This window comes from Haliotis cracherodii, unplaced genomic scaffold (genome assembly GCF_022045235.1).
Source record: "Haliotis cracherodii isolate W230 unplaced genomic scaffold, xgHalCrac1.p SCAF_1, whole genome shotgun sequence".
Taxonomy (NCBI): Eukaryota; Metazoa; Mollusca; class Gastropoda; order Lepetellida; family Haliotidae; genus Haliotis; species Haliotis cracherodii.
Window position 1 is genome coordinate 32,996,125 of NW_027266264.1, and position 20,473 is coordinate 33,016,597.

Sequence of the window (20,473 nt, forward strand, 5' to 3'; positions counted from 1 at the left end):
AGTTGGCAACCATGATCATTGGGACAATGCTGATCGATAGGTGGCAGAAAACCTTGGCAGGAGTAACTAGTCGATAAATGACTGTCCCAATAACAGAGTACTATATTCGCGACGCCGGTATTTAAACGCCTCTCGGTCACATAGCGTGCAGTTTGTACGACATAAGTTATCGCCGACGACCGGGCATTGTTTGATATTAACAGTTTCGTAATCGACATTGTTCCTGAAATAAATTATCAATTTGAATTGAATCAATTTGTCATGAAATCTATCGACTTCAAAATGCTCAGAGCAACGGCGGCATGCCTTTGTATGGCGTTGGCTTTCTAGTCTAACGCAGGGGAAATTGGAAATAAATGTTTTGTCTTATTTAACTAGTGTATATTACTATTCTTCATCAATATGTTTCATCAATATGTTTCATCAATATGTGCAGTTAATAGTGTGTCGGTTGGGTTTAACGCCACATTGAAAAGGGTCATATTTATATATCGGCGCTTCAGTTTAATATTAGACACATCGGCTGTATTCAGCCATGTCGTGGCGCAGGTGGAAGATCTTTCAGATGAAGATGTTTGTTGGTGAAGTCCACGAGCACACACAAGGTGCGAACACGCTAAAGAAGCACGGGTTGCTCAGTCTAAGACCCCGTAATGATCTGTACAGAATTACCTCCCTTGGGAGTACAAGACCCGTATAAACTAGGGTTCGAATCTCAGATTAACTCTGATCAGGATTTTTGGTACGCCAGTACAATACCCGGATTTCCCCAGCATGATAAACGCGAAAGACTTGCGTCACTTTGATATTAAAGCTGACTTGCCCACATTGGAATGAAATACTGTAAAATATAGTCACGTTAACCCAACTCGCTCCACCATGGATTATATCTTATTATCGGACTTATTTGAGAAGGGGGCACGGGTGACCCAGTCGTCAAGGCGCCGCGATTCGCTATGCAGAGTTGCGTCCCTTGGGCACGCCAGAAACCTATGATTGTTGGTTCGAATCCCTGTTCGCCCCGATTATGTTTTTAGGTTTGTCAGCACCATACCCGTGCTCGTGGGTTTCACCGAAGTGGTAAACGTCTGGGACCTGCATCACTTCGGGCTTTCCTCCAACATTAAGCCGATACGCCGCGATATAACTGGAATAATGTTAAAAGCGGCGTTAAACCCAACTCACTCACTTATTTGAGAATTTACTCAGGTGATACTGTTCTTATACATCTTGGCCACTCGTAACCTCAGGCGTAGGAGATGTTAGAATATGGGGAATAGGTTTTTATATCGATACATCCATTTATTAGAAGACATCATCCGGACTTCTGCTATAGACGGAGGAATTATATATATCATGTGAAATATTCACATGTTCCATTGTATTGTTGTTGAGTAGGTCTCGAGAGCATAAAAAAGGTTCAAGTTTTTAAGCCATGTTCAAGCTCTTGCCCTTACATTGTACATACAAAGACGTATACAGATCTATATACGTCTTTACGTCTTTGGTTAATGGTAGTGGGTGGGTTAGTTTGGTGTAACACTGCTTTGAACAGTATTTCAGTAATATCACGGCGTGTCAGCTTGATGTGGAGGAAAGTGATGCATGTTTTAGCCGTTAACACTTTGGTGAAGCCAATTTACCCTGGTATGGTGCTGACAAGCCTAGAAACATAATCAGAGCGTACCAGGATTGGAAACACAATCATGGGGTTCTGACACGCCTAAAAGACGCAACTCAGGACCACGACAAAGCGGGTTTTAAATAACTGGGCCATCCATACCACCTACATTGTCTAAAACGAATTTATTTCTTTAAAAATTGTTATCATGTACAAACACTTAAAGAGAATATTCCAGAATTTCAAGAAATTGAAATTATCAAATACTAGTATACATTTTAAATCAAACAACCACCTCAAAGTGAACATACAAGTAATATTAACATGCAATACATATATTTAAAAAATAAAGTTGCCTTTAATTATCTTCATGTGTAGTGTAATAAAATATAGTTTTGCCCTTAACTAGTATAGTTACAGCACGAGGACGTTTGTCATCGAAGTCAACATCATCACAGAATCTTATTCAAGATTGTTTTAGATGTATATGATCTAAGTTTTGGACTCGTATTTGGCAAAAAGCATTGAGTGGTAAGGTACTGTTTTGGAAGTATGGTGAAACCCACAAGACTCGTTTTCCCAGTTTTTCAAATCATCTTCTACTAACGCAACATACAAACACTTCCTATCTCATTAGTGCCCCTGGGAACGCTGCAGCTCGGTCATTTAAATGTTTTAAACCAAAACATAATGATATATTCTCCTGTGTGTCCAGTCAGTAACACTGTGGGTATGATTTAGAAGCTACTGGTGCTCGTTGTGGAATTTTTTTCTCATTTGCTGGATGGGTTAACAACGGCTGTGCACTTTATTGCTTCCGTCTTCGGCGATTTATTCTGATCTCGCGCACGTTCACAAGATAATGGCCTCTGTGTCTGACACTGCGTTCCTGTCAAAGCTAACTTTAAAACAAACAAAGTCATTTCAAGATGTTCGGACGGAACAAACACCCCGTCCACCCTTTCTTGATGGGAATTCGTGTTTGGGTGCTTTGGCAAGTCGAACCACGTGACACTTCATCTTTGTCACGTGACGTATGTCGAACCAATGGGAGCTGAGTTTGGGCTTTTGGGGATTTCGTGCAGTAGGTACACACGATCTGATTGACTTGAAGTGGATTTTGATAGCATTAGTGAGTATAATTAATTAAACACCTTTATTTTTATCTCGTAAGTGCCATGTCTGCTCACATAATGTACTTGACAGTTATTTCCGAGGCAAGTGCCTCTGATTGTCACAGTCACTTGGAGTGAGTATGGTTTTGTGCAGCTAAAGCAATATTTTAGCAATACACCACCGCCCCCAGTCAATCGGAGTAATTCGGTATGGTTTTAGGCGCTTTTAGCAATATTCCTGTAATATCGGGAGGAATCGGCCGGGGATCGAAACCTTGATCTTCCGATCTCAGGGCTGATGCTCTATTCACTACAACAGAAGTGAGTGAGTGAATGTGGGTTTTTTCAGCAATGTCCAACTTATAATGGAGTCCTCTTAAAAGTCGAGTCTCGGTCAGGCAAACCATTTTTTAAACAGCATTAAAGACATGAATACAATAGGTCATAATTGCCCCGTTAGGCTTATCTAACTGCCAAACAAATACATGTCCAGCTGCTGATGATGGGAATTGATCAATAGCAAGCTCATTCAAATCAGATCCTCCAACCTTACTCACTGGGGATTCCGGGTCATTACCCAAAGCTTGTTGTAGGGGATGAGGAATACAATAAACATCAATTCAGATACATCACGGTGTGAGGTTCATGTGCAACGAAGGTGGCGCAGGTCATGGACTATTTTTTATTTGGTGAAATCTGGGAGCAGGGATCTGGTGCTGACAACCCAAGGGTCATCAGGACAAATTCTGGATTCAAACCTATCCTCCACACACACTGGTAAGACTAAGGGACGCAACTCTTCCCAGTGGATTATGATACTTTAGACCAGTGGGCTAAGACGAAGGAATGAATAAAAGTGTTCATTAATTCAGATTTTAGATTTCCAGGTTTTTTGTCATTGATTTTAGTGAAAATGGGTAAACAGTGGTCGAATTAAGGAATTATGCTAGTCGTTCCCAGTCAATGCACGTTACCAAAATTAGAAAGACGACATTTCTGTTCTGGGTTAAGCGATACAAAGACGGTTAAATGAACAGAAAATGACCGATCGAGCCACAGTGTTGCTGTCGCTTGTGCATTCTATGTTTCTGAAAAGGACGATCTGTAACGAGAGCTGTTTCGACCTACCTATATTGGAAATGCCAAATTTTGAACTGAAGGAAAACTTTGAAATACGGTATGAATGATCAGACATGTTCAAAAGGCTGACAACAAGCCTATTTTCTGTTTCACTCTTGACTCAAGCAATGCCATGAAAGTAAATGAATGAAACGGGACGTTTTCCCGAACTTCGAATGAAAATCTGACTTTGAGCAAATCCGAAACCTACGTTGAAGTCTTTACCAATGCATATACTGTCTCTATCAGCGTGCCCTTATAAAGCAGCTTGCGTTAACGACTTGCGTTTGTTCAACTGTTAGAAAAGAAACGTGTCTTGACGACCTCCAAAACCAGACTTTTACATACATTTCAGCCTTATCCATACAGTCAGCGTTGTTATAGGGGTAATAATCTATGTAATAACTTTCATAACGATTTACAAACTTATTCAAGTCCAGAAAGGTAATTGACCTTTGGCTGTTTCGATGAGACCAAGTGAGAATGTTGCATATCATCATATATTGCCAGGAGAACCTGTCTGTGCGTAGTTTGCACCTGTTCCAACTCAAGCATGTGCAGGTGTGAGCAGAATGTCACATAGTTGATTTCACACCAACCGATGCAGCACCATCGATAGATTAGCATTGGATTACCAACAAGTCAATATATCTCGGGCATCAGCGCGTCACTTAAAATCCAGTCCGTCATTTCTATATGCTAATAAATACAATATTTTTCATATTTCCTGCGTCATATGAAGTTAAGCATAGTAAAATTACTCTTTTATCCATTGAATATAATGCTACCGCCCGTCTCACTTTTGAGAAAACTGCCCGAGAAACACATATTTGAACAGACTATACTACAAGGACTTTCCACTACACATTTAGACAGCTATGTTCAGACACGGTAGATAAGGAAGCGTCTGAAAATAAAAGAGACTCAAACGTCAAATGCTAATTTTGTTTATTTGTTTCTTGTTTGTTTGATGTTTAACCCCGCACATTATGAACAACGTCCCACGCTGACACACAATCAGCCAAGTCACGAAGCCTGACCACCCGATCCATTCTGATGTCAAGGACGACTAGCATGTATTCCCCGGGACATAATTCTAAACCGCAGTCCCCTCGAGTATACATTTCATCGTGACCATATCAATAAATGACGATCAATTATCATAAATGATGCATATCTGGTAAATGTAAATAGCGCTAATAGCTTTGCAAGAACTATTCGTCACCACTCGCCCCTTTCCGTAACCTTTTCGGCTTGTCCCGGAATAACACGAGTTGGTCACGAATGTGCAAGAACCTCCACGCCGGAATGTTCTCTGACTGACGTGAAACTGCACCCTCAGCAAAATGGTCCTCAAACGGTGATCGTAATGGAGAATAATAATAATTTTCGAATCCTATATTTTATTTTCTGAATTTACTTAGCGTTTCATGTGTACAATTTGTGATATATTCTTTTGTAATATGACTTTTAAATTTCATTTGATCATATCCATGTATGCCTTCTTTATTCTACTCACAACTAATTGATACACCGTGCTGCAAGCAGACCCCGCCTGAAACTAATCAAGCTTGATAAAGATGGTTCAGTACGCATGACGTTCAGTTCATGCTCACGCGGTTCATAATTAATCATTATTTAATGTCGATCTCTCTTTTGATAAAGCGGAAAGAGTAGATCTACAGGTGAAACTACAGTTTTTATGACATCATAAAACGAGTAAACTTTAACGATCTTGACGATAACCGGTTCCTTAAACCATTTTTAAAAATCATCATGCTTCCGGAATTTTGAAGAATTAAAACGTCAACGTCCGACAATACTCACTGCCAAAACAGTCTCCATAGGGCGTAAAAGGCAAAACTGAGATGGAGATTAGATATATGGATCACTGAAAATCACATGGGTGAGCAGGTTTGGTTTTTATTGTTTTTAAACGTTTTAAATCAAATTATATTGATTTTCTTTAAACTGAACAAGAATTATCCTTTAATTGCTGACTAAGCGCCTGTACAATTAAGCTTAAGATGTTTTCAATTGAAAATCAAATACATTTATTAACTGACGGCCAAAAAAGACTTTGCCATAGTTATAAAACACTGTAGTTAAAAAAACACAAAAGATAGATTCAATAAGTAAAGTGTATGGAAATGATCAAAATCTCAATGAAATCAACATTTAAAATGACATCATACAACATTAGATATTGGCATGACTTTTGTCCAAATTGAGGTTGGGTAGCACTAACAAGCTTACAACGTAATGGACAAAGAACACACACATCTAAAATCTAAGTTCAACGACACGTCATATTAATAGCGTGTATGGACACCCCTGCTTCAAGACACGCAAAAAAACTCTCCGGTGCATAGAAAAACTCGTCTGATGATGTTACGTGGGATACGTCGCCATTCTTCTTGGAGGGCCCGGATCAGTTCTTGTCGGTTGGATGGAGGGTGTGATCGCTGTGAAACAGGTCAATCCATGACATCCGAGAGGCGTTCTGTGGGGGACATGTCTGGGGAGCATGCAGGCCACGGCAACACGTTGACGTTGTTAGCTGCAAGTGGGTTCTGTACGATTCCCGCTGTACATGTGTATTGGGTCATGCATTTCTGTGGTAGTTTTTGATCAGTGTGAGTGTCTATCATGCTGTCTGTATCATTTCTATACCCTTAGTGCTCGAGTGGTTTTCGCAATTTCTGAAAAGGAAACGTGTAATGGACGTATATCACTTTCTGCATAGATCTGTTGTGTTTGGACGATGTGTTTTGCATTGATTTAGTTTGAACTTGTGTTTTCATTTTTTTGCAATTTCATTTTTAAGTGGCAAAGTTTCTTTTGGCCGTCAGTATATGATAAAATCAACCGAGAGATATAGTTTATTTTGCCCTCAGTTTATATAAGCCTTTTTTCTTCCACTACATGCCTTGACTACCAGAGGGGAAATAAAATATTGTTATTGAATAATTAGATTTCCATGGTTAACCTGGATAGATATGCAGGTGCAATTTCCCCGGGGGCACCGCCCCGCCCTACCATATGTCGAGGGGTCCCCTTTCATCTAAACACAGATACATGCTTTACGTACATCTGTGTAGATCTTCTGTTTACCATGTCAGCTGTTTACATGTTCCCAAGAAAGGTTTACATTTTGTAAATATTAGCTTGAAAGATGTTTTCCGTAACGAATTTATTTTATTGTTTATCGAGATAACTAGACTGGTTACGTTTGTGTGTTCAGATGTAACTTTTCCAGAACAGAGCTAGAGCCTGGATGGTAATTCAACGTTTGGTGGGGGAAACATTCTGAAATTCGAATCCAATCACTTCTGTGTTTTCTCATGCCACGTGTCAAGTATGATTGCGAACATTGATTTTGAGAAAAAATTACCCGTTAAATTACCAGCCAGTGGGTTCTCCTTTTTATACGTAATTTTACGCATGATAAAAGTCTGTAAAAAATGATTTTAGTATTACGACTGCACGTGGCACTTTCGATTCGATTTGCTATTGACTCGTGAAGGTGATGTATGGTTACCGGCAGGGCAGGGCTTCTTACCCTTTTCGCGAACACCTGGTGTCATAACTGATTTTCACTGATCCATTCATATCATTTTCATCACTATTTTGCCTTTTGAACCCCATGGAATCTGTTTCGAGGTTATTCTGGCGTTGACGTTGTATAGCTGTCTGAAGGGTCAGGGTCAAGGGTCAAGGGTCATTGTTTTCGTTATCTGGACCATACCGTTATCCCAAAAGAACCAAGACAGTGTAACCCGGCTTAACTGCACCCACGTAGTTGGAAACTCCGCCTGATGGACGAGTAGTGTGCAGAGCTGCTTACACATCAGACAGATCCACTGGTCCAGGGTTCGAATCCGCGATTTATCGTTATGTTCCTTGGTTTGTTAGCACCATGTCTGTGCTTGCTGGCTTCACCAAAGTGGTAAAAGACCTGTATGATCATGGGATTCCCTCCTACACTACCCTTTGGATGTAACAACATAATGTGGTTCATGGAGATGTTGTGATGTGCTTTGTTAAAGGGGATTTCGACGAAATTCTACTGTTCAAAGATGCGTGAAACCCACTACTTATTGTACAAAACGTATGTCTTCAAATATATTGACAAAGATCTATAAAAACTCGCTATGTAGGGTTTTTTTCATTTGCAAAAGGTACAAACGTACAATGTGATACATGTATCACCGTTGCTCTCAGCGTTTTTATATTCTGTTGGGTTTTTTGTGTGTTTTTTGTTTGTTTGTTTGTTTTTGTTTTTGTTTTGTTTTTGGAGGGGGGGTCATTTCAACACTATGTGTTGTGTTTGTTACATTTATTTCACAACACTCAGCAATATTCCAGCTATCCAGTGGTTGACATCATGAGCATCGACCTACGCATTCCTGTTAATCGCTTCTTTCAAGCATGGGTTGTTGAAGACCAATTCTAACCCCGATCTTCGCAGGCCTTTTATAGTAAATAGCCCTATATCTCATTGATTCATTGAATCGGTTCAAAGTGATCATCTATGTTTTGAAAAATGTCGATTACGAGACCGTAAATATTTAACAATGTCAGCTCGCGGCAACAAGCCTGACCAAGCAATCCCGTTAGACGCCTCTTAAGACAAGCAAGTTAGAAATGGTCTTCAGCAACCCATGCTTGTCATAAGAGGCGTCTAACGGGATTGCGTGGTCAGGCTTGTTGACTTGGTTGAAGCATGTCACCGTATCCCAATTGCATGGCTCATTGTATTAATCACTGGACTGTCTGATCAAGACTCGGTTATTTACAGACCGCCGTCAAATAGCTGGAATATTGTTGAGTCCGGAGTTAAACAACGAAAAAAATAATAACTTTGATCATAAAATACCCCCCCCCCCCCCCCCCCAATTTTCCAAAAGCCCTGCATCAGCGCTTCACGTGATCAGTTCCCAAGAATAATTGGCCATAGTAACCGCCTGACTTTCCAGGCGTCCAAGCAAGTAATGTTTTTTTACGCTATACATACATGTACGTCAATCGCACCACTCCTCCATGTTGGATCTGAAAACGAGGCAGTGCCCCAATCACGTGATATTGAAGTATATACATGTATGCATGTGACATGGCGATTGCATCAGATAACGGTATCAGTTGACGTGATATGCAAACAGAATTATATCATGACAGTGTAAACCTCCGCTGAGTGTAAAACATATTTACATGCCTCGTTATATAACGTTCAAATGTTATAGAGTATATTTCACAGCATGAAAACTTTTAGTTAAACAAATAGAAGTATTTATTCAAGGGATATATATATATTGGCGTGGGTTTGGACACAAGTTCTGTCGGATTGACGGTCATGTTGGCTATCTCCCATCTCCCTCATTTGCTCTCAATCCTTATATCAAACAAAACCAATATCCCTCATACTGACTCGCAAAGCGACGACAAGCTGAGTTTGCTTGCTTTAAACGGGATAGAAGTAAAAGGGGTATTTGGTTATTGCTTATCACCATTAATCCTAATGTCTCCATTGATGTACTGTTTACCTACTAGTTAATGCATTCTGTTAAACACCTTGCCCGTGTGTTGACGCTGGTTTGCAGTTTAAGTCTAAAACGAGGCTTTGGTTATTTACTCTATTAGACTTTGACAAGGCTATACATGTAAGCCTTGTGTAAGCCTGATGTAAGCTCAAAGCGATGAATTTGTGTCCTTGTTTATCGTTATACAGTAAACTACTATAGTATACATGTATTATAGTTTATTGCAGAGTATCTATTTTTCCTTCTTTTAGCGTTTGATTCAAGAAAACTTTTCATAGACTTGTCACTATTTTTGGCCATGTAGACAGCGCATTTAGAGGGATATTAGATTCCCTTGCGTTCTGTTTGTGAGTTAATTGCAGATTCAACAGCCTGTATCGCGTAGTGTTTCTTCTGCATTCTATGTTCTTTCTTTCACTTGTCTAGATGGACTTGATTGCAAACTTCGTGATAAATGTATACAATTCTATAGTAAAGTTTGGACCGAGTCCAAGATTCGAGTTAGCGCAATGTATTTTTATCTCGAATTCGAGATAAGCGGGCAAATGCATATGTACTGAGGCGGTCGGCACGGACAATAGGAGACATTGGTACATCGAGATAACAGGGTTCGACTGAATATTTTTATGAATTAATTTAATTTGTTATGTACATCCAGAGAAAAAACATTTAGACAGAATCCATTCTTGTTATATTTTCTGCTTTTTAGAGCAGTAGAGACCTGTCAGTTGACATTAGGCGTGCAATTTGACACTTTGTTTTATGGTTAGGTATCAAGGTATATACCGCCCCTAGTGTGATCGAAAAAGGACAAATAAGAATAAAATGATAAAGGTTTTCAGTTTGGTTACAAGTGCGGTAAAGCCAAATACGCACATGTTTTGGAATTATTTATAATTATTATTCAACCGGTAAACCGGACTCGGCTCTACATGACGTTTACAACAGGTAAGTGAGTGAGTTGAGTTTAGCGCCGGTTTGTAAAGTATTACTGTTATATGTACTGAGTGAGTGAGTGAGTTGGGTTTAACGCCGCTTTTAACAGTATCACAGTTACATCGCGGCGTGTCGGCTTAATGTGGGAGGAAAGCCGGAAGTAAGGGTCTCAGACGTTTACCACTTCGGTGAAACCCACGAGCACGGATATGGTGCTGACAAACATTGAAACATAATCGGGGGGAACCGGGATTCGAACTCACAATCGTAGGTTTCTGGCGCGCCCAGGGACGCAGCTCTTCACAGCGAATCGCGGCGCCTTAGACGACTGGGCCACCCTGTCCCCGTTATATGTGCTGAAGATACGCGGGCCATTCAAAATATAACCAGCCTAACCTATTTGCTACTGCTCCTCACTTCTTCTTTTTCCACATAACCACCATTGAGGTCTATGCACTTTGTCCAGCGATGTGTGAGAGCTAAAAGCCCGTTGTGATAGACACCATGGGGTTGTTCGTGTAACCACCCCTCCACTGCTGTCGTGAGTTCATCATCGGACCGGAAATGACGTCCACGCAGTTTTTTCTTCAAGTTTGGGAAGAGAAAGTAGTCGCTTGGTGCCAGGTCTGGTGAGTAAGGTGGATGAGGCAATACTTTGAACCTGTTGCGCTTCACTGCGGCAACCGCAAGTCGACAGGTGTGCACTCTGGCATTGTCATGTTGGAGCAGCACACCTTTTGTAATCTTTCCACGACGTTTGGCAAGAATAGCAGTCCGCAAACGGTCCAGGAGATCGGAGTGGACTCTCCAGTAATAGTCTGGCCACGTGGCAATTAGTCAATGAGCAAAACCCATTTGGTATCCCAAAAGATGGTTGCCATGACTTTGCCATCCGATGGTTGAGTCTTAAACTTTTTTGGACGGGGTGAAACAAAGCCAGTCCACTGCTTACTCTGTTCTTTGGTTTCTGGGTCATAGTGGTGTATCCAGGTTTCATCGCCAGTAACAATTCTCTCCGTAAAGTTGTCTGCATCCCGACTGCATTGCGTCAAAAGTGCCTGACACATTGACGCACGTACAGCCTTCTGATCATCACTCAGACATTTCGGGACCCATCGGGCAGACAGCTTCCTCATACTCAGACGATCATGCAAAATGGTATGGACACTTCCCTCTGAAATGTCCATGGCCTTGGCCATTTCTGACACCTTCATTCGCCTGTCTTTGACAACCAGTTGTCTTACAGCTTCACTGGTTTGGTCATTGGTCACCTCTCCAGGCCTGCCAGGGCGTGGCTCATCTTCCAGGTTCACCCGACCCCTCTTAAATTCTGCAACCCAGAATTTGACCTGTGCATACGAAGGTGCACTGTCACCATAAACATCTTACAATTCATCATGTATCTCCTTTCCCGGTTTCCCTTTTAAGTAGAGGTACCTAATAACAGCCCTGTATTCAACCTTTGACGACAATTTGGCAGAATCTACCCTTGCCATCTTTATAGATCACGTGTGTGACTTCAAATACAATTTCCTCAGTGAAACTTTGTCTATGTGCGTGACATACATTGGTGACAAGCATGCAACCGTTAAGATCTGATAAATAGGTTAGGCTGGTTATATACTGAATGGCCCTCGTATATGGGAAGATGAGACCAATTTACGCCTTTTGGGGATTCCGGATCAGAATACGTCCCCCACTCCTGTCGGAAGGGCGGACCAAAATGAAGATCGGTATATTTCAAAATGACTCATTCTGTTTCATCATGACCCGACGTGCGAATCGATGCTCATGTCGTTGACCACTTGACCAAGCATCAGGGTCGGCGTCAATCGAATACTCGAACACACGTCGCTCCCCCTTTATTCGTGTAAGCGAACTTCGTCATATCAGGACATGAACGTTAATGGAATACGTTTTGTGATGGAAATACTATGTCTGAATTTCGCTACTGTGGAATACAATATGTTCGCGCAAACGACGACAGATTATCTCATCACCCAACCATACGAACTAGGTATCATTCAGTACACTGGAGACATACTGTTTTAATGGTGATGAGTATTGTATTAATAAACTCAACTGGTCGCCCTCAATTAATCCCGCCATACGTTGCCAAAAAGTCCTCAACAACCTCAGGCGAGATTCGATAACGAGCCCAAATGGTAAATGTGGAGTGGGTCAAAGGTCTTTTGACTGGTATCCAGAATTAACTTGAAACATTAAAAAACACACGCATACGTCTTTTGGACACAGACCGGAAAAGAGTTTTGCTTATCATGACGACGTTCTTTATCAGAATGTCTCGCAGACAGACGAGCAAGTATATGAATGGGGATGAGTAGATAAAGGGTAAAATTACAGAAAAATCTTTAAAACTATGACCTTTATCAGAATAGTCGAAAGCATCCTTGTGAGTGAGTGAATTGGGGTTAACGCTGCTTTGAAAGTATTTTAGCGGCATCACAGCGAGTCAGCTTGAAGTGAGATGAGAGCCGGAAGGGATTCAATGCAGTCTTACGTTTAACACTTTGATAAACCCGTGAACATGTGTAGGCTGCTGACATAACATTCTGGCAGCTTAACGCAGACGAATGTGCCACCCGCACACCCTCTTTTTGAAAATCAGTATGTGTTGCAGTATTTGTTTTGTTTTTTTGTTTGTTTGTTTGTTGTTGTTTAACGCCGCACTTAGCAATATTCCAGCTATATAACTGCGGTCAGTAAATAATCGGGTCTGGACCAGACAATCCAGTGATTAACCATTAAGTGAGCCGGATTCGGTTCGGATAGTTACAACATGGCTATCCATTACAACATGGCTAATGTTGTAGCTCCTTCGATTATCCATTATATTATATCTCCATTCTTGTCCAGTCTGCCCAGAGATTGGAAGGTCGATGGTTCGATCCTCGGCCGAGTCATACCAAAAGACGTGATACTTATTGTGCTGTAAATCCGGCATTAGTCCTGCCTGTTACAAACCGACAGACCGACAGGCACACACACACACACACACACACACACACACACACACACACACACACACACACACACACATGTGCATGCACATCGCTATGTAAGTGCAATGATCTTGAACGTGACGTTAAACTCCATTTCATCTTTACTATTCCATAGACAATTCGTGACGATAGCTTAATTTAGAGCCCAATTCTGACGTCACGACTCTAAAGCTATGTCGCTATGTAAGTGCAATAATCTTGAACGTGACGTTAAACCCCATTTCATCTTTATTATTCCATAGACAATTCGTGACGATGGCTTAATTAAGAGCCCAATTCTGACGTCACGACTCTAAATCTATGTCGCTATGTAAGTGCAATAATCTTGAACGTGACGTTAAACCCCATTTCATCTTTATTATTCCATAGACAATTCGTGACGATGGCTTAATTAAGAGCCCAATTCTGACGTCACGACTCTAAAACTATGTCGCTATGTAAGTGCAATAATCTTGAACGTGACGTTAAACCCCATTTCATCTTTATTATTCCATAGACAATTCTTGACGATGGCTTAATTAAGAGCCCAATTCTGACGTCACGACTCTAAAACTATGTCGCTATGTAAGTGCAATAATCTTGAACGTGACGTTAAACCCCATTTCATCTTTATTATTCCATAGACAATTCGTGACGATGGCTTAATTAAGAGCCCAATTCTGACGTCACGACTCTAGAACTAGCCGTCCATTCTGTTACACTCATCAGCGAGAGACACTTTGTGCAAGGAGATATAATGGATAAAGCTGATGACGTCACTTCCTGAACGAAGCTATTGTGGCTTATGGGTCCAGGGTATTAAAAGAGATAAAATACACTTGAGAATGACGTCGTGGCATCGTACCTAATACGACCAATCATTGCCTTACTAATGTCATGACGTAGAATAGTGCTGCTGCGACGTGAAAACATATTCTCCCTCTTATCATACACAATCTATTTCCTGAACTGAGGGTAAAGTTTACGAATTTCATGAATCGTTAAGCTCGAAGACATCTTCGGAATGGCTAAATATCAAAGGTAAAGGCACGGGGAGTATTAGAACACTAGACCTGTTTGAATCCTATGTGCCCCTATCGGCTTACCCAACTAATGATATTTGTTAAACATCCCTGCATTCTCAAGAAGGCGCGCCTCAGTGCAACATACTTATGTACACAAATTGAACTTGTTTGGTGCACGTGCTCAACATGATCAAAGACCTTGCAACTATACACCTTAAAGTTTAATATCGGTGTATATGTATATTGCACGGGCATTAAGAGACAAGTGCGTAGAATTATCCGCATTCGTGATCACTCGTGCATTTTCGGATAAACGGAAAAGGTCGAGAAGTGCTGAATGTTTCTGTCGCATGAAGTTTTCTTTAATGTCGAGAGACATGAGTACTTGTTGAGTTCCGTTTGGGTAAATCCACGTTTAATGTGGATTCCATTACACTAACAATTTCAGTGATGCACAAACGAATTAAATCGTGAAAATATTACCATTGTTTGTTCAGGCTCAACGCCGACATGACTGTTCTATTAGACATGTCACGTGACTGAGTGCAAAACAACACGATGCTGCCAAATACTTATTATAATTAAACTATCGCCATGACACCAATCGGTTGTATGTTGTATATGTATATTGTAATCATACTGTCACCGACACAAGGTCGCCTGTAATACATTTATAGCATTCTTTGATTCAGTGTTATAATACTTATAACGCATCTTAGATGCTGTGATGGAACGATGGAGATGATGAAGAGGATGTTCCTGACGTACTTGGAGCAATCGGCAAGTAACTGCGTGCTCTTGTGTTTAATTATTTGTTTAGCTTCGCCGTTTTGAAGATGGTGAAGATAAGATGTCGCGAGGGAAATATAATTAATGTAACGCAGGCATACCCCTCATTAGAATAGAAATTAACTATACCAGTAACCTCATGCTGTCTGTCGGCAAGTGTATCATATTCAGTATGGCTTATGGAAATTATTGTGTCTCATTTGGTATAAGCGTTTGTCGTCATCTTGGAGGTTCGGTGAGATGAAAATAATCTCCACACGTGACTGAGGGGGTGGGAAAATATTTGGACTCGGTTGGATGTTTTTGGCATCCTGGAACCTCGTTCTAATTTCATGTGCAGTTAGTTTTGCGTTATGTGTCCTGATTTGAAGAACGTTTTAGACGTAGTTGGGGCGATGAACGAACACATCTAAAACGTGTAACGGTTCTCATTTGTATGGTTTCTTGTATTGCAGATGGAATTGTAGTGCTTGTTAGGGAGCAATTAGTTGGTTTTTACGATGTTTTTAGCACTAATGTAGCAATATCACGACGGGGGGAGGGGGGGGGGGGGGGCACTAATAATGGTTGTTACACTTTGTACCAATGTGACGAACTTGTCTTACCAGAGATATTTGGATAGAACGGTGGTCGTTCAGATAGACTATCAATAATTATCAGGAATACGATCAATCTCATTAAAATCAGATCTTAGTTTTCGCTACCGATGAACAAAGATCTGAGGACATCCCATTACAGGTCACTTCAGAACGACCTTTCGCGAACTTTGACCGACCAATGAAATGACTGACAAGAAATCGACAACTCGGATGAAAGGTCGTTCTGACGTGACCCGTAATGGGATGTCCTCAGATCTTTGTTTAGCGGTAGCGAGAACTAAGATCTGATTTTAATGAGATTGGAGGGATGCAGAATTGGTGCAGGTTTCAGACGCTTACCACTTTGGTAAAACCAACGGACAGCGGGTTGTGCACAAACACGGCGAGTATAGAATTCGAATCTCCGATCATATATTTCTGGAAAATGTACATGATATAAGAAATAGACTGGAATACTAACACCCTTGCCATACCATAGGGTATGTATGAGCATACGTGTTTTACCGTCAGTGTAATAAAAGTGGGTGAGGTTACAGTGATGGGATAGATGTATGATCTCTTCGACAACATTCGGTTTGATAGTCCCAATACATTGAACTGCATTCGTGGTGTAGTGGATATCTATTCCTCCCGTTTGCATGCCCGTCACTTTCTAAGTGAAATAAGGTTGAAGGCGACATTAAAAGTCCATTTCAGCTCAATTCATCTCGCCTCGCCCAACCTCACCTCACCTCACATCACCTCACATCACATCACCCATCTCACCTCACCTCACCTCACCTCACCTCACCTCACCTCACCTCACATCACATCACATCACATCACATCACCTCACATCACATCACCTCACCTCACATCACATCACATCACCTCACATCACCTCACATCACATCACATCACATCACATTACATCATATCACATCACATCACATCACATCACATCACATCACATCACCTCACCTCACCTCACCTCACCTCACCTCACCTCACCTCACCTCACATCACATCACATCACATCACATCACATCACCTCACCTCACATCACCTCACATCACCTCACATCACCTCACCTCACATCACATCACATCACATCACATCACATCACATCACATCACCTCACCTCACCTCACCTCACCACACCTCACCTCACATCCCCCACCTCACCTCACCTCACATCACCTCACATCACTTCACATCACCTCACATCACCTCACATCACATCACCTCACATCACCTCACCTCACCTCACCTCACCTCACCTCACATCCCCCACCTCACATCACATCACCTCACATCACCTCACATCACCTCACATCACCTCACCTCACCTCACATCACATCACATCACCTCACCTCACATCACATCACCTCACATCCCCCACCTCACCTCACATCCCCCACCTCACCTCACATCACCGCATCTCACATCACCTCACATCACCTCACATCACATCACATCACCTCACATCCCCCATCTCACCTCACATCCCCCACCTCACCTCACATCACCTCACCTCACATCACCTCACATCCCCCACCTCACCTCACATCACCGCATCTCACATCACATCACCTCACCTCACATCACATCACATCACATCACATCACATCACATCACATCACATCACATCACATCACATCACATCACATCACATCACATCACATCACATCACATCACATCACATCACATCACCTCACCTCACCTCACCCAACCTCACCTTACCTCACCTCACCCAACCCAACCCCACCAAACCCCACCTCACCTTGCCTGTAAACACCCAAGTTTGGACCAGGTAAACCGGTGGCGAGCTTGCACGCTGTGGCAGACTCTGACGCACAATAAGCAAGGTCCATTGTAACCATCCAATCCTCAGACTTCTCCAAACATGGGTACTGGGGATCTGTTGAGTTCCGGTATCACAACAAGGGTTCTTTGCAACACATGGCGTGTCGGGAGAATAGTAGAGCTATTATTAATTATGTTTAGCGATAGATCAGGGTCTTTACATGACGCGGCAGTGTTGATAGGCACAAGAAGTAGCTGTTAACGCATGCCACATGCTTGTTACTTGAACCAGATATACGACTTACATTGTTTGCGTAGACAGATCATTTTCTTTTCAGGCACATGTGTACTAAAGGATTTACTACCTATATAGTATATAACTTTGGCAGTTTGCAAGGTGTTAACAACAATATATTTTGTCAAAGACTCGTGTTCCGCTGAAAACATCAGAACTTTCCATGCCAACCAATGTCTTTTTAGAATTTTATGTTTTTATCAGGATTCTTTAAATTTACAACCTTAACATATTTCCTGTGATTTCTTACACGGTGATTTGTTCACGATATGTGCACGGCGGGTATGTATAAACTGCATGTGCTTGGCTATAGAGTTAGCCGTGCGACATAAGCCACGTGTTTCTATACTGAGGGTGCGCTGGTTCACCTTTGTGCTACGTTACCTTCATATCAGAGACACAATAGCTATTATCTTACATATTTATCACTCAGTGTCAAGTGTCGGTCTTAGTTCGTGATTACATCCTGTCTTTGTTATTTGGCAACATTTTTAAGACCCAGGGTGTCGTTATAAACTTTCCCCAGATGACACTGAATTAACTCAGGATTCTTTTCAAAACATAGTAAGAAATATATTCACAGATAAATCATATAGAAAGTCATGACCAGAGGCCACGCGATGACGCCGAACTTTTAATATATGTCAGGAGTTGTTTTTTTGGTTGTGGTTGCATATGACAAATATAACAATATTTAGTTACAAAAATATTTTACTCGGAAAAAGGGTTGATATATCAAGGAAAGAGAAATCATAACTAACTAAGCCTTTTATATAATTTCAAATTGTTGGTGATGCTTTATTAGACAAAGAGGGCGCTCGTCACGCAGAAGACACGGGTTCGATTCCCGACTTGAGTACAATGTGTGAATCCCATTTCTGGTGTCCCACGCCGTGAACTTGCTGGTATATTTCTAAAAGCGGCGTAAAACCATACTCTCTCACTATTAGACAAAGAAGGGACGTGTGCCTCGGGCATCGGCGCGTCACCTTAAAACCTGCGCTTCAGTTGTTGTTTTAAAAAATAAAAACTATTTTCAAATTCAGCGTCATATGAAGCAGACCCTGTTATCCATAAAATAAAATTCTTGTCAACTGACAGACATTTTTGTTGTTGGATCGAGTCGAATGTGTGCCGTGTAGTGTCTGGTGGTATTCTTGGTGCCCTCCTCACGTTTGAAGGGGCAGTCGGGTAGCCTAGTGGTTAAAGCGTTTGCTCGTCACGCCGAAGACCCGGGTTCGATTCCCGACATGGGTACAATGTGTGAAGCCCATTTCTGGTGTCCCCCGCCGTGATATTGCTGGAATATTGCTAATCAATCACTCGCTCGCTCGCTCACTCACTCACTCACTCACTCACTCACTCACTTTGAGACAAATGTGTCCGAGATACATTTAAGTTTTTCTGCAGTCTCAGATACATTCGTGTGAAGTGACATACGACATACATCAAGGTGTCACTGGCTATCTGATGTCATTTCTAACAATCACTACCAGCAACTCGGGGGAGCGTTTGACCAATGATCTGTTCAACAGCTGAACAATTTGATATCGCCAAATCGAATGGTTTTGAAACATCTCTGACATAGACATGACCTTGAACATTGAAACTCGAGGTCTTGTGACAAAAACGCACTAGTGAGTGAGTATACTTTTACGCTGCTTCTAGCACTCCCAGGAACACCCCAACGGGGGACTTGACTTTAAAGTTTCAAAGAAGTACCCATGAATTGAACCCGAGACTTCAGGCTGACCAGCGAAAGGGGTAACCACAGGTCCACGATCAGACGAATTTTGTCAGAGTGAGTGAGTGAGTGAGTATGGTTTTGCGCCGCTTTGAGCGATATTCCAGCAATATCACACCGGGGACACACGTTGGACCCATGTCGGGAATCGAACCCGGGTCTTCGGCGTGACGAGCACACGCTTTAATGACTAGGCTACACGACCGTCCCAACTTTGTCAGAGAGCGACTTGCTGAGGACTGAGGGTCGGACATACCACAACGGGTATTCATTGTATTGACAAAAATTTATGTATGGGGAATCGAACATAGTGAGCTAACGCCGAGGCCATTAGGCCACCAACCACACATTTTTTGTAGGGGTATGTCTAACATATACATACCATTCCAGACTTGAAACAAAATGGACAAAATGCTTTTGTTGTTATTCTTTATGAAATCAAGTCATATCAGACGTAACTGCTTTGTGATAACGTTTTTACATTCTGTGAAATATATTCTGACATGTATGATTATGGGTAAATCATATTTGCTTCACATCATGTCACACTGTGAGAATGGCGAGACTCTTTCCCGATATCGTAAAGATAACGCCTGACCTCAGGTGCCCTTTGACCTACCTGCGAAGTCAAGGTTCGTGGTTTGTCCTATTTAATATGTTAGTTTGTTTGCGCAGCGTGAAGAGCAGACCGGAAATGTTCAACTAGAACTGCTGTGTCAAGTGGGCTTTAAAGGAGCAGTTCACGTCCACGCAGGTGGCATGACACACAGATATAATGCAATAATAATCACGTTCATACAGGGGTCTTAAAGATGTTTGCAAATATGACGTTTTGGTTTTTAATATTGAAATTTATTTATGGCAAATATTCAGCCAATATACTTTGTAATACTCGATGTGAG

The 20,473-nt window shown here is 41.6% G+C and overlaps 1 protein-coding gene across 1 annotated transcript in view; it reads right to left on the minus strand.

The window, feature by feature from the left end:
• Positions 1-10,727: 10,727 nt before the first annotated feature.
• The window catches only part of LOC139455447 (histone-lysine N-methyltransferase SETMAR-like), a 60,390-nt gene continuing 50,644 nt past the window's right edge, over positions 10,728-20,473 (minus strand). The window contains exons 2-3 of the mRNA XM_071237000.1: positions 11,284-11,661; positions 10,728-11,149 (exon numbers count right to left, since the gene is read on the minus strand). Coding sequence (XP_071093101.1) covers positions 10,728-11,149; positions 11,284-11,661 — 800 coding nt within the window. The remainder of the gene's footprint in view (positions 11,150-11,283; positions 11,662-20,473) is intronic.